At 47.9% G+C, this 25,541-nt stretch overlaps 1 protein-coding gene across 1 annotated transcript in view; it reads left to right on the plus strand.

Annotated features, from left to right (window-relative positions):
* The window catches only part of Ube3c (ubiquitin protein ligase E3C), an 85,982-nt gene extending 61,166 nt beyond the window's left edge, over positions 1-24,816 (plus strand). The window contains exons 20-24 of the mRNA XM_048340538.1: positions 8,416-8,628; positions 13,276-13,464; positions 13,558-13,624; positions 17,679-17,809; positions 23,318-24,816. Of these exons, the coding sequence (XP_048196495.1) occupies positions 8,416-8,628; positions 13,276-13,464; positions 13,558-13,624; positions 17,679-17,809; positions 23,318-23,488 (771 nt within the window). The 3' untranslated portion in view covers positions 23,489-24,816. The remainder of the gene's footprint in view (positions 1-8,415; positions 8,629-13,275; positions 13,465-13,557; positions 13,625-17,678; positions 17,810-23,317) is intronic.
* Positions 24,817-25,541: the final 725 nt, after the last annotated feature.

Genomic DNA, 25,541 nt, shown 5'->3' on the forward strand with positions numbered 1-25,541 from the left:
CACTTTTTTAAAAATCAAAATAAAGCTCAAGAGCCTTTAGAATTAATAATAATAAAATAAAGAATAAATACAAGTAAAGATAAGCTTTTATTTTGTCAGACTAACCTGAAATGCACTCTACAGTCTTGTCCTTTTTTTTTTTGTCTGTTTGCTTGTTTTGCCAGTCCTGGGCCTTGGACTCAGGGCCTGAGCACTGTCCCTGGCTTCTCTTTGCTCAAGGCTAGCACTCTGCCACTTGAGCCACAGCGCCACTTCTGGCCGTTTTCTATCTATGTGGTGCTGAGGAAGCGAACCCAGGGCTTCATGTATACAAGGGCAAGCACTCTTGCCACTAGGCCATATTCCCAGCCACAGTCTTGTCTTAAAGGAAAGTGCAGTGGTGCACATTGAATCCCAGCACTCTAGCCGAGTAGAGTGCTCTGCCAAGGCAGGGGAACCCTAAGTAGTTCAAAGCCAACCTGGGGTAACACTATGGCTACCTGGTTAAACTTTCTGGGTTCCAGCCCCAGAGCCAGGGTATTAAGTAGTTTAATTTTCCTTTAAAAAAAAAACAAAAAACCACAAAACACTTAAGTCACTGGAGTATGGTAGTTAATTTAACTCCACATTTTTAATATGCTCCTTACAATTTTCTGTGTGGAAATTCCTAAGGGAGTACTAGTTGCTAAAACATACATTATTATCCTCTGATTATATATGGTTAGTTCTGTACCAACATGCTAAAAACTGTCCAGGTCTAAATAAATGTTATCGTATAGCACTAATACTGAGATGTGTGGGCCTTAAATCTTTAAGAGAAGAAAACTGTATATAGATTGATTAGGGTATTTATTGGGTCATAATGTATTTAAATTTTCTTTAATGCACATGTTAGTGATTGTTTACTGTGATGAAGTGCAGGAGGCCCTTGAGAGTGGTCCTGTGTAGGAGGACTACCTCACGTCACTGGTCACTTCCCAGCTAAGAGTTCCATTAGCAGATGGCTCCTGCCTCTGGTGCAGGTCATGATTGCACTTTATCGCCTGTAAATCAGCCTCCAGACAGGGAATAAATAAACAGCCAAGGATGTGGTAATGTCATGTTGAATGTGTTTACAGATGGAAGCACCTAGGGCCATTTAAGCCAATTAAGTACAGAATATTTATTGAAGCAGATCTTCTGTCATATTTGAATTTTATTTGAAAGTACCTTTTTTCGTGCTTCAGAATATTGATTTAATTGGAACAGAATTCCCATGAATCAGATTATTTGATGAGACCTTGGACAGTTATTTGAAATCTTTAATTAGGAGTTTGTATAACTTCAGCATGGTCTCTAGTTGTGTGTCTTGCTAGAATTCAGTGTGCATTGAGTTGATCCTGACCTTTCTGGAAGTTGTGAGAATTTATCCTCCTGTATCATTATCATGCCTTTGGATTACGCTCACTTCATCTTGGGGAGGCTTTGAACCTGCAGAGATGGAGCTGATGCTGGTCACCTTCTGGGCCGCCTCCTGGCGTCTCTCTCTGAGGATGTCGTGCTCTGGTGCTGCTCACCATGGACTCTGGCCCTCACCCTGACCACCTCACCCTGAGGTCTCCGGGTCTTGTGAGTGGGACGGTCACTAGGGGGTGATTCTGGCGCTTCTGAGTTCCCTGCTTCAGCAGGGGCCATGTGCTTAAGAATTTGGTCCTGTTGACCATCTCTTCTGGAAGCAGGAAAATAGAAGATAATCATAGTTGACAGATGATTACTTTATTTGAAGTTTATTCTTCCTGAGAATTGTACTTGATTCCATTTACTTTCATTTGTCCTTTCCCTGATCTCTCTCCCTTTGCTCCTCTCCCCCTTTCCCTCTCTTCCCTCCCATTTCTTCCTGCTCTCCTTCGTCCCCCTCCCCTTTTGTTCAGGGTACTAGGGTTTGATCTCGGGGCCTGAGCACTTTCATTCAATACTGGCACATGAATCCCACAGCTTCGCTTTCAGCTCTTTGGTGGTTAATTGTAGGTAGGAGTCTTAAGGACTTTACTGCCAGAGCTGGCCTCGAACTTCCGTCTTCAAATCTCAGCCTCCTGGGCCTGGGAATATGGCCTAGTGGTAGAGCACTCGCCTCGTATACATGAAGCCCTGGGTTCAATTCCTCAGCACCACATATATGGGAAAAGCCAGAAGTAGTGCGATGGCTCAAGTGCTAGAGTGCTAGCCTTGAGCAGAAAGAAGCCAGGGACAGTGCTCAGGCCTTGAGTTCAAGCTCCACAACTGGCAAACAAAACAAAACAAAATCTCAGCTTCCTAAATAGCTAGGATTACAGATGTGAGCCGCTGGTGCCCAGATTCTTTTGTTTTTTCCTCAGTGCTGAGGATGCAGCCCAGCGCCTCACACACCCAGCCATACCTGCATGGACAGCTAGCCAGCAGTGGTGTTGGCAAATGGGTGAACACCCTTCTTATAAACTGAGGTCATGGTTTTGTGTTGATGCATTTCATTTCTTCAGAACCTTAAAACCAAAAATGGTTTCAGTTGTACCATAAAAAGTGACAGGTCTATTCAGAATTCACTTGTGTTCAATGCATGACAGTTCTTGTAGCTTAAGCTACCCCAAGACATTCACAGAAATACTTTCTAACTACTATAATATGTTGAGGCCAGCTGTGGCCCTTGGGCGCCAATTTGTGGGCTCTCTCTCTCTCTCTACTTCCCCTCGCTTGGGGGGGGGGAAAGGGGCTTGTCCGCCCCTTCCTGGGTGGTCCTTTATCGCTCACACGGGAGCGATGGCCACAGGTAGCCTCGGTGGTGTGTGGTCGCAGGGTGCCCCAAAACCGCCAAGAACGACACGGATGCGTGGGCCCCTGGAGAAAACGTCTAGGGCTTCTGTTTATTCAAATGAGGAGCCTCCCAGATATACCCCAAAGGCGGGCACAAGAGAGGGGTCCCTGATTGGTCCCAAGGAGCTGTCCCTCAAATGATGTCAGGAGACTTCCTCTGTTGGCAGAGGTCTAGCCCCCTATGGATGGGCCCCTGGGGTACCCCTCCGCCATAGCACACGTGCTAGCCCCAGGGACAGGGGCTTCTCTTCCTGTTAAAGACAGGAAGGGGAGGGACAGGCCGAGGTCAGCTGTGACCCCTTAAAGGTGCAGCTGACCCCAACATAATACACATTTGCACTTTTAAGAACTAAAGTAGTAATGAGAATGAAAGAGTCGGTATCACATAGAGGCCATTTTCCTTTGCTGTACCCTGCGGTAAGTTGCTGCTCTGGGTGTTGGAAGCACTCTCTCTCTCTGGTCCCACTTGAAGTCTGCTGTTTTAAGAGCCTGAGGCCCAGGTACAGGCTTCCACATGAATAAACCTCAGAAACCGTAAGCCATGTGACGAGCCAGCTACAGAGGTCAAATGTTTGACTCCGTTTCTATGAAATGTCCTGGATACAGAAGCAGCAGTGGTGTTTGCCATGGGCTGAGGGCCTTGTGGGAGATGAAGTGCTCAGAATTGAACGTGGTGATGACTGTACAGCTGGAGACGCAGGAAGGACCAGTGTGTTGTTCACGGTCATTCTGCAGCGGCTGGGCTTGACCTTGTGTGTGGTAAAGAGCTAGCGTTCTACCACTGATCTATGTCCTCAACTGAGTGGTTTGCTTTAAATGGGTGGATTTTGAAATAGGTGATTTCTCTCACAATAAAGCAGTTAGAAAAGACATTGCTACGTAATTGTAGTAGATTGAGTGAGGATGGAGTCCACTTTAGTCTTATGTTGAGGCTCATGGAGGAAGGTACTAAGTAAGATAATATAAGCCAGGTGGGGGCGCGGTGTGACTACATCGCAGCCGGAAAGCTGGGCGTGGTGGTGCAGAATTCTTACCCTAGCTATGGCCACAGTCCAAGGTCCACCTGAGCAGACAGAACATAACTAAAGCCATAAAGTACAATGACTGCCTAGCAAGCCCCAGTCCCTGAGAAAACCCCCAGTAGGCAAGGAGGTGGCCTCCGAGGTTTTCATTGCCTTTCTCAGAGCCAAGGTCTAAAGCAGACGAATGAGGGGCAGGGGTGAGGCCCAGGGACTCCGCATCCTGTGAGGAGCATAGGCGCTGGCGCTCTGGGCAGCCTGGGTGCGGAGGGGAGTCGAGGGCAGGCAGTGCCGCCTCGCCACGTGGCTTCCAGACCCCCCAACCCTAAATGACAGGTCCGCTGGGCTGTGCTCTTGGCATCCTGCGGTCCGTCTGTGTTGACCCTGAACAGTGGGGAGTGCCGACAGTGCTCTGCACCTGGGGGCTGGGGCTCGGCCCTGGCTCAGGTGGCTCAGCACCCTCCCTGGCCACGGGCACGTGTGTGAGGAAGACTGTTGTGTGAGAACACTGGTATTGGATTGAGCGTCAAGGAGTCTGTGTGAGCCAAATTGTCACAGGAGTTGATGCTGTAGAAAAATCTGGACTATTGTTGATCACCTAGGGTTAGATTTTGTGTGGGGGTGGGGTGGGGGGTGTGTGTGTGCGTGCGCATTCGAGTACAGAGTTTTGAACTCAGGGCCTCATGTTCTTGCTCATGGCTAGTGCTCTATCACTTGAGCCACACCTCCAGTTTGGTGTTTTGCTGGTTAACTGTAGCTGGAGTCTTTTCTGCCCATACTAGCTTTGGTCTGTAGTCCCGCAGTCTTAGTCTCCTGAATAGGTAAGATTACAGGCCGGAGTCAGTGAGGCCAGGCAGACATGAATCTTGAAGATAGGCATAGTTATGCAGCATAACCGGAAAGGTGAAAGAACAAATGTTCTTTGCAAATAAATGCATGAGTGTACAGTTGGACTTAATAAATATGTGGACACGCATAGTAAAGACCTGCTAAGCGGGAGCTTAGGTGATGTCTCAGGGGCAAGGTCACAGAGTGTCCGCTTCCATTACCAGTTCTCAAGCCTGCTTCTCTTAGCACATACACCGCCTTATCTGACATTTCTCTTGTGTTTTTTTAAACATTGTGGTTGGAATGATTAGAAATAATTAAAATTATTATCTGCCTGCTCAATTAGGATGACTTTAAAGCAAGGCATCATCTCATATAGTTTTTAGATTAAGTTATAAATGTTCACTTTAGAACTTCCTGAAGATTGATAGAGATGCATTTGAAAAGCATTATTTTTTTTATTGATTCTTAATGTAGTAAATTACTGAAGTTACTTGGCAGCAAATAGAAGTGGTCTATGGTGTGGCTCACATTTATTCTCCTGATAGAGCCACAATTTGCATTAATTACATTGCAACTGCACTTACTTATATTAAAAGGCTTCTACTATAATTAATCCTTTTTATTTCAAATCATTTTGGCACAATTTCTAGCTATAAACACTCATAAAGGACGGACAGTTGAAAAATATGTTACAGGCTTTTCCCATATACCTATTGCTATTTTTTCCTGACAGGTAGTTATTGATATGGTTGTAGGGACAAGTGTAGCACAAGTGACTGGGAAAATGCTAAGTGGATTATTTTGCATAAAAAATAGGCCATTTTGAAGTTGTATAATTAACCTGTTTAGAAAATACCTTGATTTATGCTTACATTTGTATCTTGGTTGCATACATTATGGAAATTTAATTTATAATCCATTTAGCTGATGCAATCATAGTTTTTAGTGCTATCATTTATTAGTGCTTGTATATTAAATGCTCAAAAGGTTTAAACCTGCCTTATGTAAAAAAAAAAATTATACCTATGCATTTACACTTTATGAGTCACAGTGGGATTTCTGTTTAAAATTCAGGTAGCTCTGATATATTTAAGGAATTTCTCTGGTTTATTGTTACTAATGCAGAAATGGCAAACAATGACCTTATGTATTGAACACCAGCTGATTTATGCCTCCTGCTTACTTTTAAAGTCCATGGTGCAGATGAACACCTGGGATCAATCAAGTATTTGGATGCAGAATGTTCTCCCAGGCTTTGAACTCATCATTCACTTTGAAGTGATGGTGCTTATAAGTGCTCCAGGTTAATAGTATTAGCCATTCTTAACTTCAAGCAAATTGTGGCTTTTTGGAGCGATTCCTTATTTACATTCTCAGTAGATGCTAAGTGCCAGTTGTCATTATATTACCCAGTCTCTCATTAAGAAGTTCTTGATTGCCTTCCTTTCATATTAATTAAGAAATCATTCATCTTCGCATCCAACATAAAGCCCAAGGGCACAGTCCTGAGCCTCCTTGCTGTGGCTGCCATGGTCTAGAGAGAATGCTGTGCCGCCTCGGGAAATAGCACAAGTGGACAAGACACCAGGGACACATGAAGTGTTTATTGGGGAGAATGCATTACCAGCTGTTTTCTGGTTTCCTCCTGTCATTTAAAGAGGGCAAGCCCGGGGTAGTGGGGTCTGTGCTGATGGTATGTACAGGTAGATTTGGGGGCTGGGGACTTCAAAGCTCAGGGTGAAGCAGGCAGGTAGAAGTTGGGAGAAGGATCCAGTCCCCAGAGTAGTGTAGACTGTTGCAGACAGCCCTGGACTCCTGTGGTTAGTTCCCATAGACCTGTGCACTTGTATGGTCAGGTCTGGCCCCAGTGTGTATGGTGTGGTCTGGTAGTAGGCTTCCAGTGGGAGAGGGAGTCCTGACCACCCTAGGGACAACATGTGGATTGTGTCTGGACATGGCGTGTGCTGTGCTAAGCTGTGGGGCAGAGGAGACCTGCCCATGCCCGTGGTGTACCTCCCACGACACGCAGCGCAGCACTTACAAGGTGGGACCGAGGGCACCTTGGAGTGGGGGGCGGGGGTCTTTTTTGTCTGCGTCTCTCACTCCCTCTGTGCTTGATTTTCCACAAGCCTGGGCAAGAGTCCCAATGCTACACCTCTAACATGAGAAAGATCACTCCCCCTCTGCTGGAAAGGCTTTCTCCATAATTTAAGCTCAGCTTCCCCACCGACCAATCAAGGTGATCACACCCTGTCCTTTGACCTGGGAGTTTCTTATGAACATACCCTAGCGCGTTGTAACAGAGGAGCCTGCTCCTGCTCGGTAGTGTAAAGATCTGATGCAGATGACATGCCGTGGTGACAGAAGGATGGCCGGTGCCAACCTGCACTGGGAGTTGCCTGGGGCCTAAGGCCTTAGGCCTTCTGTGAGGTGAGGGGTGAGGCCCCAAGTCCTGACCTGCACAGTCCTTGCCCAGGGACGGCCCCATGAGCAGGTGGCCAGCTGTGCCTTTGAGGTTTCACTACAGATTATTATACTTTAGTGTGCATAGATGAAAAATTATGATGCATTGAAATCCTTGGGTATAAAGGTAAAAATAACTTAAGAACATCAGTAATGCCAGGTGCTGGTGGCTCACCCCTGTAATCCTAGCTAGCTAAGAGGCTGAGATCTGAGGATCAAAGTTGGAAGCCAGCCTGAGTGGGAAAGTCAATGAGACTCTGTCTCCAAATAAATACACACGCACGTGCTCACGCGCATAGAGCTGTAGCTCAAGGGGTAGAGTACCAACAAAAAGTTAAGGGACAGCTGGCTACCAGAGGCTCACTGGTATAATCCTAGCTACTCAGGAGGATACAATCTGAGGATCAAGGTTTGAAGCCACCCTGGGCAGGAAATTCCATTAGATTCTTATCTCCACTTAACCACCCAAACGCTGAAAGTGAAGCTGTGGTTCGAGTGGTAGATCACTACCTTGAGCACAAAAGTTCAGCAACAGCATCTAGGCCCTATGTTCAAGTCCCAGAACTGGCACCAAAAAAGAGAGGAAAAGAAAAGACCTTCCAGCTTCGACCTCCTAAGTGCTGAGAAGTTGGGTTTCTTAACCTGTGAAACTTCCTCATGTGGCATTGCACGTGCTGTCTGCTGCTTCTGCACTGCAGAGCCGTGACTGGAAAGGTGGCCTAGCCTGTGTCTGGGCCCTAGCATGCTCAATCAACAGGCATAACCGTCATTTGGAAATAGGGTCTGTGTCCATAATCAAGTTCAAATGAAATGCTTTGGATTCGGAGAGAGGGTTCCAAATCTAGTGACAAGCAGCACATAGCAGATTCACAGTCGAGTGATGTAGTTGAAGCTAGGAACAAGAATGGCCAAACCCCCGTGCTGCAAGGGCAGGGAAGGATCCTCCATTTTAGCCTTCACAAGCGGTCCTGGCCCTCGGGACCTTCGTGTTGCATTGAGTCTGCCATTTGGGATGATTTGGTACAACAGCCCCGGAACACTTGCAAGCCTAAAACATTTATGGAACACACTTGGGGGCCTCTGTTGCAGCCAGAAAGGACTTGCCTTGCTCTTAGAATTCCCATCTTGCCTTAGCATTGTGTGGCCTGGCCGCAGGCCGCTGCAGAGCTGTCTGCATACAGAATGCATGGGGGAGTTGTTCCACGGTGGCCTGGCTGTGGTCGCCCCACTGTTTTGTGTGTGCAGGAAGCAGAGGGAAAATGCCTTGCGCTAATTGCTGTCTGCCCTCTGCTTACAGGCGCTCTATGAAAACATGCTGGTGGAGCTGCCCTTTGCGGGCTTTTTCCTCTCCAAGCTGTTGGGAACCAGTGCTGACGTGGACATCCACCACCTGGCCTCCTTGGACCCCGAGGTGTACAGGAACCTTCTGTTCCTCAAGAGCTACGAGGGGGATGTGGAAGAGCTCGGACTGAACTTCACGGTGGTGAACAACGACCTGGGGGAGGCCCAGGTGAGCCCAGCCTTAATGCCGCTCCCAGACCCTGCGCTTGCGCCCAGCCTCATTCCCGCCTCCTGGCCAGGAGGTAGGATATGGAGTCAGCCCAGGCCTGTCCGCTGGGTCTTGTCCTCGGCCTCAGCCCTGAACCTGCTGCCAGCCCCTTCTCCTCTGGAGTTGCTCAGCCTTGGGGCTCTGTGAAGCCCACACTTGTCTGGCCCCCTCCCCTGGCCTGACTGGAGGCCTGCTAACCGCCCTCCGCCTTGCCCCCAGGGCCTTAAAATCCCTCTGGCTGCTTGTGAGTATTTCTGTTCTTCTTTTTTTCTTTTTTACAACTCTATTAGAGATTCAAACTTCTTTTCTTTGTTGAGAAAAGGTGTTGATGTGTAGCCTAGGCTGGCCTCAAACTCAATTTTCCTGACTCTGCCTCACAAGTGCTGGGATTACAGGAGTGAACCACCACAACCTGTCTTCAAACTATTTTTCTTTTTTTTGGCCAGTCCTGGGCCTTGGACTCAGGGCCTGAGCACTGTCCCTGGCTTCTTCCCGCTCAAGGCTAGCACTCTGCCACTTGAGCCACAGCGCCACTTCTGGCCATTTCCTATATATGTGGTGCTGGGGAATTGAACCCAGGGCCTCATGTATACGAGACAAGCACTCTTGCCACTAGGCCATATCCGCAGCCCCAAACTAATTTTCTTAATAGCAGCTTTATTGGCATAAAATCTACCTGCCGTGAGTGTAGACTTCAGTGCTTTTAGTATACAAGGATATGCAACGCAGCTAATAGAGCTAGACAGCCATCACCAGAACTAAATGTAGAATATTGCACTTCTAGACCTCTAGCCAGCTGTGTACAACATCCTATGCACCTTACTCTGTGTTTAAGATTCACCTACAGAACTCTTAGAAGCACAGAAGGCTGGGCGTGTGGAACGTGTCTTGGCCGTCTCCAGCTACTCCAGAGGCTGAGTCACACGGTGGTGTGGTGGTGGCAGCTCTCTGACTTGACTTCAGAAATCACCAGTTTCCACAGTGACGGCAGCATTTTCAGTCCCTTCCTTCTTTCTCCTTCTCCCTCACTCTGAGAGCACAGTCCTGCCAAGACTGGTAGAACTGAGGCAATAAGCTGGGTGTTGCTCTGAGTCTCCCGTTTGTGATGACTTGGTTCAGCACTGCACTCTGTGCCCCACACATGTACCCACTCACTCTTTCTCTCCCATCTCCCCCACCCTGATGTTCTTATTGTGCTGTTTTCATTTCAGTCACAGTACCCTGCTCTAAGGCAGGGCTTCCTTGGTGAAATTCATAGGCTCGCACAGACTCGCACATTTGAATATGCAGATGTCTAAACTTTCTGGACGTAGTTGGTTGTTGTTGTTGTTGTTTTTCCCTGGCTTCTTTTGCTCAAGGCTAGTACTCTACCCCTTTGAGTCACGGTACTTCCAGCCTTTTCTGTCTATGTGGTACTGAGGAATGGAACCCAGGGCTTCATGCATGCTAGGCAAACACTCCACCACCAGGCCACATTCCCAGCCCCTGGACGTAGTTTTTATTTTTATTTTTTTCTTATTTATTGTCAAAGTGATGTACAGAGAAGTTACAGTTTCATACGTTAGGCATTGGATACATTTCTTGTACTACTTTTTACCTCCTTCCTCATTCCCCCTCCCCCTTCCCCTCTCCCCCCATGAGTTGTTCAGTTGGTTTACACCAAACAGTTTTGCAAGTATTGCTTTTGTAGTCGTTTGTCTTTTTATCCTATATCTCTCGATTTGGGTATTCCCTTTCACTTTCCTAGTTCTAAAACCAGTATATACAGTTTCCAGTGTACTCAGATGAGATCCAGTGATAGTGCAGGTACAGCCATAGGAAGGGGTGGACGCAGTTCTTAAATCATCTTTTAGAATTTGTGTTTTCAGTCTGCTTCTCAGCCTTTAAATTTACCTGCTGCAGAAATAGGCTTGGATTAAATCCTAGGTTGGAATAAAAGAATCAACACTGCTTGAGCAGTGTTGCCAGAACTAGTAACAATGTCATGACTCAGGCATGAGAGAAACAGGGCTGAGTTTAACTAAGTTACAACTTAGTTGTATTTGTTTCCCTGTGTCTTCTGTAGTATAAAGCTGAAACATTCCACATCAAGCTGAAAGCACCAGTGTTTCCTGGAAGGTAAACTTGGTCACCATAAAGATGTTGTCCTGTAGACAGCACTGTGTGCTACTGCTGTTCTTTGCCTCCTGGTGGTGTGATGGAAATGGGAATAAAATTCTAGAGCAAGGCACAACTGTTGTTAAGTGTAGCATTTCCCATCTAGCTTCAGGCCATTCTCCTCAGATCTCAGACTCCTGAATAGCTAGGATTACAGGCCCCAGCAACCTGCACCCAGCTAGGATTTTAAATTAAAAGTACTCTAAGCAGGGTACTGGTGGCTCACATCTGTAATCCTAGCTACTCAGGAGGCTATGATTAGGTTCAAAACCAGCCCCAGTAGGAAAGGTCATGAGACTTTTATCTCCAATTAACCACCAAATACCTGCTAGTGGAGTTTGGGGCTCAAGTGGTCTCAGAGCCCTAGCCTGAAGCAAAAAAAGCTAAGGGATAGTGTCCAGGTACTGAGTACAAGGACCAGCAAAAAAAAAAAAAAAAAGTCTAACAGTCTTAAAGTTATTAGAAATACTCTCTGTGTCTGATTAGGCAAGGTAACTGGAGTTTTCAAAATTCCTTTAGCTGAAAACTTCACTGGCCCTTTGTCTTCCAACTCACACTTTCACTCCATCATTTATTACCTGCCTTAATCCACTTAAAGGACGGATGTTGTTTTTATGTATGGAAGTATAATAGCCTCAGGAGGCCTAGTTAACAGATGGACTGTCCCCGAGTCCTAGCAGAAGGATTAAGGTAATGAACAGTATTTACTCAGTCCAGAGACAATTGTTTGAAAGCCCACTATTAGATTTGATGATTCCAAAACTAAAAAAGGAAATTAGTAAAGAAGATCAAATTGCCATTAAGAAGGTGATAGAACTACTCAGGAGACTTGAGATTGAAGGATCAATTCAAAGCCAACTGAGGCAGAAAAGTCCTTGAGACTCTTGATATCCAATTACACACACACACACACACAGACACACACACACAGACACACACACACAGTCAGAAGGGAGACCGTGTCCCTTAGCAAGAATGCTCATGGACAGCATCCATGGAATAGAGGGAGGGAGAGAAAGACAAAGAGAACAAAAAGACTTGTGAAAATTAGAATCTGGTTTTTTGTCTTCCTGGTGCACACTACCACTATTGTGATGCTTATGAAGGTGTTTCCTAGCCCTCTTATATAGTTAGAAATTGTAGGTATGTTGTGTCCTGAAAAAGTTACTCTCTTTTCTTCTTCTTTCCCTCATTTGGTTATTTGTGAGATAGGGTCTTACTGTATAGCCCAATCTAGCCTTGAACTTGCAGTGTTCCTTCCTTTCTTCCCAACTCCCAGCTTTGGTTTTGAGATAGTGTCTGGATACCTTTTTGCTTAGGCAAGCAAAACACGGGAGGTGGCACTGTGGCTTAAAGTGGTAGATCGCTAGCCTGGAGCAAAAGAGCTCAGGGATAGCATACCCAGGCTATGAGTTCAAGCACCCCAACTGACAGAAAAAAAAGTGGGACTGGGGGAAATAAAAATGTGGCTTAGTGGTAGATTGCTTGCCTAAGCATGCATGAAGCTCTGGGTTCAATTTCTCAGGACCACATAAACAGAGAAAGCCACAAGTGACTCAAGTGGTAAAGTGCTAGCCTTGAGCAGAAGAAGCTCAGAGACTGTGCCCAGGCCCTGAGTTCAAGCCCTAGGACTGGCCCCAAAAAAGTGAGCAGTGCAGTAACTGAGTCATCATTTTGCCATAACCTTAATGCCTTAAGTTATATTTTTCCCAGAGTGAATGCCATTATTCTCTCCTGGCTTAAGCTCATTTGCTTAGAATATTGTCTTTGACATGTGCCAGTGGTTCACATCTGAGATTGTAGTTATTCAGGAGGCTATGATTTGAGATTATTTCAAAACCAGCCCAAGCTGATTTTTTTTTTTTAATGAATTTGCTGTGATTGAGGGGTGTGTGTGTGTGTGTTGTTTTTTGGTGCTTGAAGTCAGTGCCAAGCATTCTTCATTGTTTGCTCATGACTGGGTGCTTTACCACTTGAGCCACACTTCCCACTGACTTTTTGCTGGTTTAAATGGAGATACAATCTCAAGGACATTGGCCAATGTACCTTCCTATCTGGGGCTGGCTTCAAACTGTGATCTTCAGTTTTCAGCCTCCTGAGGATTGCTTGGGAGTCATCTTTGAACCTGCAGTGTTGTTCCTGGTTGTACTGTCTTGTATTAGGTTTTTGTTTCATTGAAATGCTAGTTTTGGGGCTAGGATATGGCTTAGTGGTAGAGTGCTTGCCTACCACGCATGAAGCCCTGGGTTCGATTCCTCAGTACCACACAAACAGAAAAGGTCAGAAGTGGTGCCGTGGCTCAAGTGGCAGAGTGCTAGCCTTGAGCAAACAAGCTCAGGGACGGTGCCCAGGCCCTGAGTTTCAGCCCCAAGCCTGGAAGGAAGGAAGAAATACTAGCTTTTTTGTTACCTATTGTCACACTGGTTATCTTGTGCTTCATCATCCTCTAAGGTAGTTGAGCTAAAGGTTGGTGGGAAAGATATTCCTGTCACGGGTGCCAATCGCATCGCGTACATCCACCTGGTGGCTGACTACCGGCTGAACAAGCAGATCCGCCCGCACTGCCTGGCTTTCCGACAGGGCCTGGCCAACGTCGTCAGTCTGGAGTGGCTCCGGATGTTTGATCAGCAGGAAATTCAGGTACACTCCCCCTGACCATTGGGGATACATTGTCTCAGGAAATGAAAAGCTTCCTTTAATAAAATCTGCCTCACATTTTACTTTATTTTTTAGGTATTAATTTCTGGTGCACAAGTTCCCATAAGTCTGGAGGACCTAAAATCCTTCACCAACTATTCAGGTATGTTATAACCCATCTGACTGAGAATGAGTCCTGAGATTTTATAGGCAGTCAGGTCTCAAAACCAGCTTCTAGTAGAATCCTTATATGTGTAATTGGCATGGCTGAAGAACCAGAATGTGTGAGGCAGCCACTGGCTCTAGGCTGTGGTTTCACCTCTTCTGGAAAGGCCTCATGTATAATCCAAGCTGCTCAGGAGACTGAGATCTAACGATCACACTTCAAAGGCAGATATGGCAGGAAAGCCAGTTACCCACTAAAACACCGGAAATGATCCTGTTTCTCAAGCAGTAGAGTTGCCAGTCAGCTTTGAGTAGAAAAAGTGAATGGACAGCACCTACGCCCTGAATTCAAACCTCCTACTCCCCAAAAAAGAGAGGGCGGGAAGAGTAAAACCATAAAACTCATAGGAAGAAATGGAATGATTTCTTTTAATTTTTTTTTTATTTTTTGGCCAGTCCTGGGGCTTGGACTCAGGGCCTGAGCACTGTCCCTGGCTTCTTTTTGCTCAAGGCTAGCACTCTGCCACTTGAGCCACAGCGGCACTTCTGGCCATTTTCTGTATATGTGGTGCTGGGGAATCGAACCCAGGACCTCATGTATATGAGGCAGGCACTCTTGCCACTACTAGGCCATATCCCCAGCCCCAACGGAATGATTTCTTACGGCTTTGGATTCAGCAGTGAATTCTCAGATAGGAACTCAAAACAGGATCAACCAAAGGAAAACAGTAAACCTGGGTTGTCAGACACAAAAAGATTCTTAGCTTGACTCATCTAGGGAAATACAAATCAAACCACAATGAAAGCCAGAAATAGCGATACCTGCCTGGGAGCTCAGCCACTCAGGAGGCTGCATGTAGAAGATTAAGAGTTCCAGGACTACCTGGGCCATGGGGGTTAGGAAGTGGTTAAAAACAATGAGGAGCCAGCTACTATGTGGCTTGAGCCTCTATCCTGGCTGTTTGTGGTTCGAAGCCAGCCCAGGCAGGAAAATCCATGAGATTCTCGTCTCCAATTAACCACCAAAAAGCTAAAGTAGTGGTATGGCTCAGTTGATAGCACTAGCCTAACTCAGGTGGCTGGCATCAGTGGCTCGCACCTGTAATCCTAGCTGCTCAGGAGGCTGAAATCTTGAGGATCGTGGTTCAAAGCTGGCCTGGGCAGGAAAGTCTATGAGACTCTTATCTCCAGTTCACCACCAGAAAAACCAGAAGTGGTGCTGTGGCTCAAGTGGTAGAGCGCTAGCCTTGAGCTGAAGAGCACAGGGACAGCCCCCCACGCCCTGAGTTCAAGCCCTATGACTGACAAAAAAAAATAAAATAACTCAGTGACAGTACCCAGGATCAGCAGCAAAAAAAAACAACTATTATTAGATTCTACTTCATACTCATTAGAATGGCTATTACTAAAGAAAAATCAGAAAATAGAAGGTGTTGAGAATAATGTGCAGTATAAAATAGCACAGCTGCTCTGGAAAAGAACAAAACATGGGCTGGGGGGTAGAACTCAGTGGAAGAGTGCTAGCCTTGAGCACAAAAGCCAAGTGAGGAGGCCCTGAGTATAACCTCCAGTACCAGCACCAGGAAAACACCATGTAGTCTAGCAGCTTATATTCATAGCAGCATTAATCACAGTGGTCAAAATAATGGAAGTAAACATCATTGATGGTGACTGGATAAACAGATGTCCATACAGGAATGAAGGCTTTGTGTTCTCATGTGACTGGACATGCCAGATGATTCACTTTGTCCGAGGTACTCAGAACAGGCCAGTTGGTAGATTCTGAAGTCGATGGAGATACCCAGGGCTGGGTGAGGAGGAAGAGTGCTGCTGCTCACTGGCAACATGCAGAGGACACAGCAAGCCAGGCACCGGTGGCTTGCACCTGTCATCCTAGCTACTCAGGAGGCTGAGACCCGAGGATCAAGGTTCAAAGCCAGCCCCGGCAGGAAAGACCGTGAGACTCTTACCTCCAATTAATCACTACAAAAACTGGAAGTGGGGCTGGGATTGTGGTTCAGTGGTAGAGTGCTTGCCTCGCATGCACAAAGCCCTGGGGTCGATTCCTTAGTACCACATACACAGAAAATGCCGGAAGTGGCGCTGTGGCTCAAGTGGTAGAGTGCTAGCCTTGAGCAAAAGAAGCCAGGGACGGTGCCCAGGCCCTGAGTTCAAGCCCCAAGACTCGGGGGAAAAAAATCTGGAAGTGAAGCTGCTAGAGCAGCAGTCTTTGGTTGGGTTTTTTTTTTAAACGTACGTGTGTGTGTGTGTGTGTGTGTGTGTGTGCGCGTGTGCGTGTGTGTGTGTGTGTTTTGGTACTGGGGATCGAACCCAGGACGTTGCACTTGCTAGGCAAGCACTTTGCCACCGAGCTACATCCCAGCCCTGAGCAGCAGTCTTAAGTGGAAAATACTGGACAACACCCAGGCCCTGAATTCAAGCCCCAGTGCCGCATATACATACGTGCATACATAAACACACACATACACTCAAAATGGGTTGTGCTGATCATTGTAAATCACACCCCTAATACACATTTCATATTGTTTTAAATTTGAACTCAGTTGTTTATAAATAGGCAAACAGTACCAAAATTCACATTGTCCACACACTCAAGCCTTAAGTTTGAGGAAATAGAGTCAATTTGACCTTTTCTTTGCCAAGAAATCTATCTGGTTGTTTGCATCACCCAATTTGCACTGAAGGCTTATACCTTTAATGATCTTAGCTATTCCAGTAAATAGGTTTATTTAAGATGGTATCATAGTCATTTTGCTCCCAATTAGTACACTTAAGATGTTTTATTAATGTTATTTCTATAGTGTATTAATAATGAGGGAACAATGTATAGCTATTATTTTAGTTTTAGGGAGCATTTAATGAAATTAAATGCTGTAAGTAGCAGATACTATGTTTTAGAATAATGGTCTAATTGCGTGCAGGGCTGGTTGTTAGCCATGCTCTGTACCTTATTATCAGAAGGAGAGGTAATAAAATTAACATAGACACTGAGATCACATTGGCCAAATTCCTGGCTGTATTAAAAATAAAGATCCCGGCACCTGCCATTGTCCAGCTGAATGGCCATGTGTATAGACACCTCAGTGTCTGCTTGGAGATGATGTTGATATGCTTCTGGCAGGGCACTGGTGGGTGACACTCAGGGACAGTGCCCAGGCCATGAGTTCAAGCCTCAGGACCAGCACACACATAGAAAAATAAAAATCAGACTTTGTAAAAGACTTGCCAACAGGGGGCTGGGAATATGGCCTAGTGGCAACAGTGCTCGCCTCGTATACCCGACGCCCTGGGTTCGATTCCTCAGCACCACATATATGGAAAAAGCCAGAAGTGGCGCTGTGGCTCAAGTGGCAGAGTGCTAGCCTTGAGCAACAAGAAGCCAGGGACAGTGCTCAGGCCCTGAGTCCAAGGCCCAGGACTGGCAAAAAAAAAAAAAAAAGATTTGCCAGCAGCCGTCTTGTAGCCTCTGCGCCCCCTCCCCTCCCTGCTGTCTCCATGCCTCATGTGCTCATGACCTCCAAAGGACTGGGCTGGGGTTTCTTTCAGTTAGCTCTCACATTCTAGCTGCTTAGGAGGCTGAGATCTGAGGATCAGAATTCAACCGTCAGGGGCAGAAAAGACTCTCCTCTCTAATTAAGGGGGCTGGAAAGATAGCTCTGCAACTCCCTCCTGTAACAGGCACAGTGAAATGTGGGAGTAGTTGCCCCAATTTCTTGGGCCTGGCACTTGTTTCTTCTTGTTGTTGTTGTCAGTCTTGGGGCTTGAACTCTGGGCCTGGGCACTGTCCCTGAGCTCTTCAGCTCAAGGCTAGCACTCTAGCACTTTGAGCCACAGCACCACTTCCGGTTTTCTGGTGGTTAATTGGAGATAAAAAGTCTCACAGACTTTCCTGCCTGGGCTGGCTTTGAATCCTGATCCTCAGATCTCAACCTCTTGAGTAGCTAGCCACCGGCGCCCAGTGGTGAGCCCAAGACTTTTAAGAGAATCTTCTCTCACATTGTTTGTAATGCAGTTTGTTCATTTTGTCCTAGGAGGCTATTCTGCTGAGCATCCCGTCATTAAAATCTTTTGGAGAGTTGTAGAAGGTTTCACTGATGAAGAAAAGCGCAAACTGCTCAAGTTTGTGACAAGTTGCTCTAGACCTCCTCTCTTGGGATTTAAGGTACATAATTTCAGTGCTGTTTGCTTTAATACCAACCGCAGTCATGGTTGATGGTTATTATTGTGTATTCTGCGCTGAGTTTGCTGTGTGTCATTTGTGCTAGTTGTGCATTAGGCATACGATTGAACATACCTATGTTGGGATGGAATCATCTGTCACCTGAATCCACAATGCCTGTGTTTTTACTCCCGAATTGAAGAAATCTCAGTCTACAAATGTTGGTCTGGTATATATGAGCAGAAGTAAATTTTTGTTCTAATTGTCTCTGTTACTTTCTGTGGCCTAGCCTTATTTAGTTGCTGGTTTGTTTGTTTGTTTTGTTTTTTGTTTTGTGTTTTGGCCAGTCCTGGGCCTTGAACTCAGGGCCTGAGCACTGTCCCTGGCTTCTTTTTGTTCAAGCCTAGCACTCTGCCACTTGAGCCACAGCGCCACTTCTGGCCATTTTCTATATATGTTGTGCTGAGAATCGAACCCAGGGCTTCATGTATACGAGGCATGCCACTAGGCCATATTTCCAGCCCTAGCTTGGTATATAATTTTTAGCGGCTGAGAGATACTATTTCTTAGTTATGAATTGAGATTAAATAAGTCTTTGTATTTGAGAGGACGTGATGACAGGTGGTATGTATGATACGGATTATGCTGGATTGGATAAGCCTTTTGTATTACTTATATTTATGAAAGTTACAGTGAACATTAACATTTTGTAGTGAAGTTACTCTTTAACCTTTGCTTTAGAATTATCTTAAATGGCCAGGTGCTGGTGACTCACATTTGTAATCCTGTCAGGAGGCTGAGATCTGAGGTTGAGATTCAAAGCCAGCCCAGGCAGGAAAGTATGAGACAGTTATGTCTGGTTAACCATCAAAATGCTGTAGCTCAAGTGGTAGGACACCAGCCTTGAGCTAAAAAGCTAATAGTTCTTAGGCTCTGAGTTCACGTGCATATGTGTGCGTGCGCACACGCGCATACACACACACACAGAGAATTACCCTAAATATACAGAAATGTTGCAGCAGTTGAAATTGGCCTGAGACTCTCCTCACCCACTGTGACTGGCATGTGGCCATAATTCTGTGTATTTCTTTTCCAAGTCTTTTTTTGGTGTATTATTATTGTTGTTGTAAAGGTGATGTACGGAGGGGTTACAGTTACATAACTCAGGTAAAAAGTATTTTGTGGTGTTTTGTGGGGGGCTTTGTGGGGGGAAGGGTCATGAAGCTTGAACTCAGGGCCTGGGCACTGTCCCTGAGCTTTTTCACTCAAGGCTAGAACTCTACCACTTTGAGCCACAGCGCCACTTCCAGTTTTCTGGTGGTTAATTGAAAATAAGAGTCTCACATTACCCAGGCACTAATGTCTCATGCCTGCATTCCTAGCTACTCAGGAGGCTGAGATCTAAGGATCTCAGTTCTAAGCCAGCACAGGCAGGATAGTACAAGAGACCCTTATCTCCAATTAACCACCAGAAAACCAAAAGTGGTGCTATGGCTCAAAGTGGTAGAGCACTAGACTTGAGCAAAAGAGCTCAGAGACAAGCATCCAGGCCCTGAGTTCAAGACCCACAAACAAAAAAAGTCTTACATTCTGTCTTTCCTGGTCTGGCTTTGAACCAGGATTCTTGTTTTGTTTTGCCAGTCCTGGGTCTTGAACTCAGGCTTGAGCACTGTCCCTGGCTTCTTTTTGCTCAAGGCTAGCACTCTGCCACTTAAGCCACCGCGCCACTTCTGGCCTTTTCTATATATATGTGGTGCTGGGGAATCGAACCCAGGGCTTCCTGTATAGGAGGCGAGCACTCTACCACTAGGCCACATTCCCAGCCCCGAACCAGGATTAAGTCTCAGCCTTGTGAGTAGCTTGGATCACAGGCATGAGCCACCTGAGCCCAGCGTGGAGTACATTTCTTTCTGGCCAGCATTTTCTAAGTCTTAGGAGAGCACGTCAGTGACATTGGGCTGGTTTGGGTTTAGGTTTTTCTTTCCTTTCTAGATTGAGCAAGTCCTTATTAAGATGAGGGATGTTGTCTTTGGGAACCACATGAGTGATCAAATGAGGTTCACTGGGGGCAGATGGATGCTTTCCACCTCCTAGTTTATGCTGTGGTCCCAGGCAGCAGCTCCACTACCCCTGGGAGTTCAGAAATGGACCCTCGGGGCTATGGGCCCCGCTGCCTCACCAGCTCTGGAGCATGCTGCTGGGACACAGCTGTCACCATCCCATGGCATGGACTCGCGCCCCCCTGCGTGCGGCAGCCCTTGACGATGCCGCAGGTGCAGCACGATCTCCTGGCCATGAGCGACCCTGCCATCGAGAGTGTGCCTGGGCCAGGTCACGTCTGTCCCCTTGGCATTCACTGCATGTCGAGAGCTGCATTGTTCTCGGTGCCTGCCTGGGAGCCGGGCCAGACAGTGACATGGTGACAGCCCACAATGGATGCCAGGTAGTAAGAGATTCCCACATAGTGGACAGCCAGCACAAGCAGGGAAAGCGCACGAAGCAGAAGAAGGAAGGCGCTACTACCATGTAAAGTGTCTTGATGTGCAGAAGAGTGGCTCCATTGCTTTTTGAGGATGTAGAAATGTTCCGAAACTGGTTTGTACAAATGATTCTAATCATCTGTAAATGAATCACGGAATCATACCTTTTAACAGCTTACAGGAGGCAAATTACAGCCAGGCACCTGTGGCTCATGCCTGTAAGTCTTAGCTACTCAAGAGGCTGAGGTCTCAGGACTGCAGTTCAAAGTCAGCCCTGGTCGGAAAGTCCTTGAGACTCTTGTCTGCCGTTAATCATGACAAGAGCTGGAAGTAGCAGAGTGCTAGCCTTGAATAAAAGAAGCCAGGGACAGTGCTCAGGCCCTGAGTCCACGCTCCAGGACTGGAGGCAGTGGCTGCGCTGATGCTGGCAGGCAGAGGGCGTCGCTCACAGGCTCCCTCCTGCAGGTCGTGTTTCTCTTGTTCCTTTAGGCCCCGGCCCTCACAGGCCCCTTTCCTGTGTGGTGTGGCTCCTCCTGAGCAGCCCCTACCCCCCAACCCCCCAAACAGCTGAAGTGCTGCAGACCACAGAGGCAGGCAAGCCTCTATGGAACTCCTCTCAAGGCTTGACCCTTGGAGACGCATAACATACTAAACTAATTCACGTTTACTATGTTTAATAAATGTGATTGTTACAGACCAAAAAAATCATTCAAGTGCCATGGAAAACGGTTACGTTACCATCAGGCCGTACAATAAATGGATGATTTTTCTCATTCTGAATTAATGCAGATTCCCGTTCTACTGTATTTAATTATGCACAAAATGGTGCCCTTGACTCAGATTTCAATGAAGAACTCCATTTTCTCATGTTAAAGACTTCAAGTAGGAAATTCAATTTGCATTATGAAAAAAAAAAAGTGGAATTTCACTAGAAAATACTTCTCAAGCTTTCCATTTCCTCGTGACTCAGCAAGCTCTGTCCCGATCAGGGCCCTTTGTCTACCTCAAAATAGGATGCTTGCCTTGAGTTTCTGTCTTGACCATACTGGGGTTTGAGCTTGGCCACTGCTTGCTGTGCTGGGGAGCCACGCCTCTGGCCCCCCACATTTCTTACACTAGCTGGGAGAGTCCCACAAAGGCTGGGAATGCATTAGCATGCATTGCTATAGAAATATATAAGTTATGTGTATGTCTAAATACTGGAGCCTGGGCTCGGAGTTTTGTACTTATGTGTAGCTTTTTTGCTTAATTCTAGCACTGCACTGCTTGAGCCACACCTCCACTTCTAGTTTTGGGCTGGTTAATTTGAGATAGGAGTATTTGGATTTGTTTGCCCAGCTGGCTTCAAACCTTGATACTCAGATCTCAGCCTCCTGAACAACCACCCAGCACATAGATGAAATGTATAACTTTTTTTGTGTTCATGCCATCCTGGGGCTTGAACTTGGAGCCTAGTGCTATCTCTGAGCTTGTTTTGCTCGGGGCTAGTGCTCCACTTCTGGCTTTTTGGTGTTAATTGGAAATAAGAGTCTCAAGGACTTTTCTGCCTGGGCTGGCTTTGAACTGCAGTCCTCAGATCTCAGCTTCCTGAGTAGCTAGGAATACAGGTGAGAGTGACAAGCTCAGCTTAGGAAGTTTTTCTGTTTGTTGGTTAGTTCTCAGGGCTTTGTACCTGAAAGCCAAATGAGTCAAACCTTTCATGCATTTTTTAAATTGTTACTATAAAGGCGATGTACGTAAGTCAGAAAGAGAGTGCATTTCCTTTTAAACAATGTCACCCCCTTCCCTCGCTCTCTCCCAGTTTTCCTTCCCATCCTCACCCACAAGTTGTATAGTTAATTTGTTTTTCCTAGTCCTGGGGCTTGAACCTCAGGGCCTGGGTGCTGCCCCTGAGCTTCTTTTGCTCAAGGCTAGGGCTCTGCCACTTGAGCCACAGCGCCCCTTCTGGCCTTTTCTGTTCACTTGTTATTGAGGAATCGAACCCAGGGTTTCATGCGCTCTAGACAAGCACTCAGCCACCTTCCCAGCCCAGTATAGCTCATTTTCAACCTAGTGTCTAGTGTGTGCCATTGCTACATTTGTTCGCCTTTGTCCCTCCATTGCTGTGCCTCCCCCCTTGTAAGGAGTTGTACCAGGGGTTTCAGTTCAAGAAGTCGGTAATGAGTGCGGCGCCTCTCGGTCTGTGCCACCCTTTCCATCTGATGTTCACATCCCGTCCCTGCCTCCCAGTTTCCTAGTTCATGTTTGAGATAAAGTCACAGGAACTGCCTGGCTGGCCTCAACTCCAGCCCTCCCACCTCTGCATCGCATCCCCTGCAGCTGGAACAGTCACGTGGGCACCACCACGTGGGCACCACCACGTGGGCCAACGGGATTTGTTTTTGGGTGTGTGTTCAGATGAACAGGCCACTTTCTGTGTGCAGTACATCTTGGTTAGGATCATTTCACACACACCTGGCTAGCGTTTTTATTTCCCAGTCAGTGATTTGGCTCCTATTCACTCCTGTGAACTCAGGCCGGGGCACTGTCCCTGAGCCTTTTTGCTCAACGCCAGCTCTACCACTTTGAGCTGCAGGGCCATTTCTGGCTTTGTAGGTGGTTAATTGGAGATGAGACTCTTGTGGGCTTTTCTGCCCTGGGTTGGCTTTAAACTGAGGTCATCAGAGCTCAGCCACCTTAGAGCTCAGCTACAAGTACAGGTGTGAGCACCAGTAGCCGACTTTAATGTCAGTTTCTTAATGCGCGCGGGATAGGAAGCCCTCTGTTGAGAGGCCGTAAGCGTGGACCGCATGGCTCGGCGAGGACTCGCGTCAGTCCTCCTCCTCGCGGCCCCTGAAGGGCAGCCCTGCCACCTCCCGCGGCGACCCGGAAGCCGCGTTGCTTTGGGAAGCCGGAGTGCAGCAGCAGCCCCTCGCGCTGGCCAGGGACGGCCTGGTGAGCGTCCCGCCAAGGCAGTGCCTGACCTGAGCCTGGCCCGGCCGCTGCCCCGCGGGGGGCCGTGTGTCACCACACCCCGCACCCTGTCTTCCAGGAGCTGTACCCCGCCTTCTGCATCCACAATGGAGGCTCCGACCTGGAGCGGCTCCCCACGGCCAGCACCTGCATGAACCTGCTGAAGCTGCCCGAGTTCTACGACGAGGCCCTTCTGCGAAGCAAGCTGCTCTACGCCATCGAGTGCGCGGCCGGCTTCGAGCTGAGCTGAGCGGGGCTGGGGGAGAGGGGACCGGCCCCCCGACCCCCGCAGCCAGCGCTCCCGGGCGGACCCAGGCCCTCCTCCGGCTCTCCTCCTGACACTTCTCCCCTGGGTTTTTAGGTTATTTTTATGATAACGTGGCCACTTACCTAGTCGGACATTGCTTTTCAGATAACTTGATAAACCCAATGTTAGGTGCCATGTGGGTTAGTAATTTTGCCAAGAAGAGCACCGTGTTCAGACTAGTGGCAACTCAGTGAGACGAACCAAAGACGACACCTTGGCCTTGCGGATCGGATCGTTAGCATGCCCTCCTGAGCTGCCGGAGCCCCACCCGGGTCCCGCGGGCCCCTGCGGTCCGCAGAGAAGGGAGAAGGGACGCAGAGCCCTGGGGCCACCGCTTCTGTGTGGTTGATTGTTTACAAGCCTAATTGTTAAAATGAAAGGCATTTATTTCCTGCTGCCTTTTCCCAAAGTGGTTAGGTTTGGAAAATAGAAAACAGTAGTATTATTTTTATTTTATTTGTGCTTTTTTTAAGCCATTTTCCCCCAGGCGGGACTCGCATGCTCATTTTTGGGATACCATTGACCTGCGTCCTGCGGTCGGTCGGGCTGTTGCTGGGTAGCTGTGCGGTGGGTTCTTCTCTCTGCTGTCCCTGTCTCTACTTTGTGCTTGGAGAGCTCTCTGAGGAGGAGGAGGAGGAGGAGGAGGAGGAGGAGGAGGAGGAAGAGGAAGTGCTTGTGCCCCCCGGGCCTGTGGGGCGCCTGCCCTGAGTGGCGGGTGGGGAGCGTGGGCGCTGCAGCTTCTATTAAAGCCGTTTGAACCAAAGTGGTGGGCTGCGTCTCTCCGTGACCCACGGGCCCCTGGCCGGGGCCGTGCCGCCACCAGCCTGGGCGTCCTGGGGGCTGTCCAGACCTCGGCACCCCCTGCTGCTGCCTTGGCACGCGTGGGCCTCCCTGGCATGTGTCAGCGAAGATCCCGGATGGGTCTCCTGTCGGCACTTTATTGGAGCCTGGGCGGTAGCCGGCGACCTTGGCCTCCACCCACAGAAAGCACCTGGGGTGAGCTGTGGCCAGCGGCCCTGCCCTGCGAGGACCTGTGTGCTGGTGCTGCTGAGGACCGAGGAGCCCCCCGCCGGCCCCGCCCCGCCCCGCCCCGGCCCAGGCCGCCCTGGGTCTGTAGCTGCGGCCTCGGGGCTCACACAGCTAGTGGACCGGACTTAGCAATATACTTTTAAATGTGGGAAAACTGAATGACACTTTTAAGATAATGACCATTATCAAAACAAAATGTATAATTTCTTAATTTGAATAATAAATTAAGTGTTCAAATGCTATACAGAAATAGCATTTCTTTTATTTTTTCTTTTGGGTTGGTTATATTAAATGTTCTGCATCTTACTAGGGTTTTTTTATGTAAGTATTTTAAAATGTAATATCAGACACAAAAGACAAATCTGCAATTATACTGAACTTGTTTACCCCCCAGCTTTTAGCATGTTTTAGTGGCAGAATACTTGCATTAAAATTCCCCCCCCCCCCATCATTCCGGCCAGCTTGCCCCGTAGTGCACCCCTTCCAACGTGGCCAGGTGCCGCGGGGCGAGGGCATGGCCCCCGCCCGCCTGGCGCTCTGTCTTTCCCAGCCAGCCGCCCTTCTCACCTCAGAGGACGGTGCCCAAGCCCTGTCTAGGGGTTTCCCTTCTCGAAAGGTCTTCCTGGGGCGGGTCTCCCCTGCCCTTGCCTTTCCTGTAAGTCGTGCTTCTTTTCGGTGGCTGCTCCGACCCAGCCGGCAGGCTGGTGCCCACCTGTCACCGCTGTCCCCCAGCGCCCCGGTGCCTGGGGCTTGTCTGGCGCTGGCCTTGTCCGGCTGCCATCACCAGCACCGGCCGAGTGCTTCTGCCCCGGGGTCAGGCACTGCTGGTGACGCCTAGAGGCGTCCTGAACACCGTGGTCACGGTAGAGAAGTGAAGACTGCAGCTACGCCGAGCTCAGGAGTTGTTCAACCACGCGTGACCCAGCTCCACACCGGGCGGTGCCTCTGGGAGGCCCTGGCTGGCTTC

Source organism: Perognathus longimembris, chromosome 2 (genome assembly GCF_023159225.1).
Source record: "Perognathus longimembris pacificus isolate PPM17 chromosome 2, ASM2315922v1, whole genome shotgun sequence".
In the NCBI taxonomy this organism is placed as follows: Eukaryota; Metazoa; Chordata; class Mammalia; order Rodentia; family Heteromyidae; genus Perognathus; species Perognathus longimembris.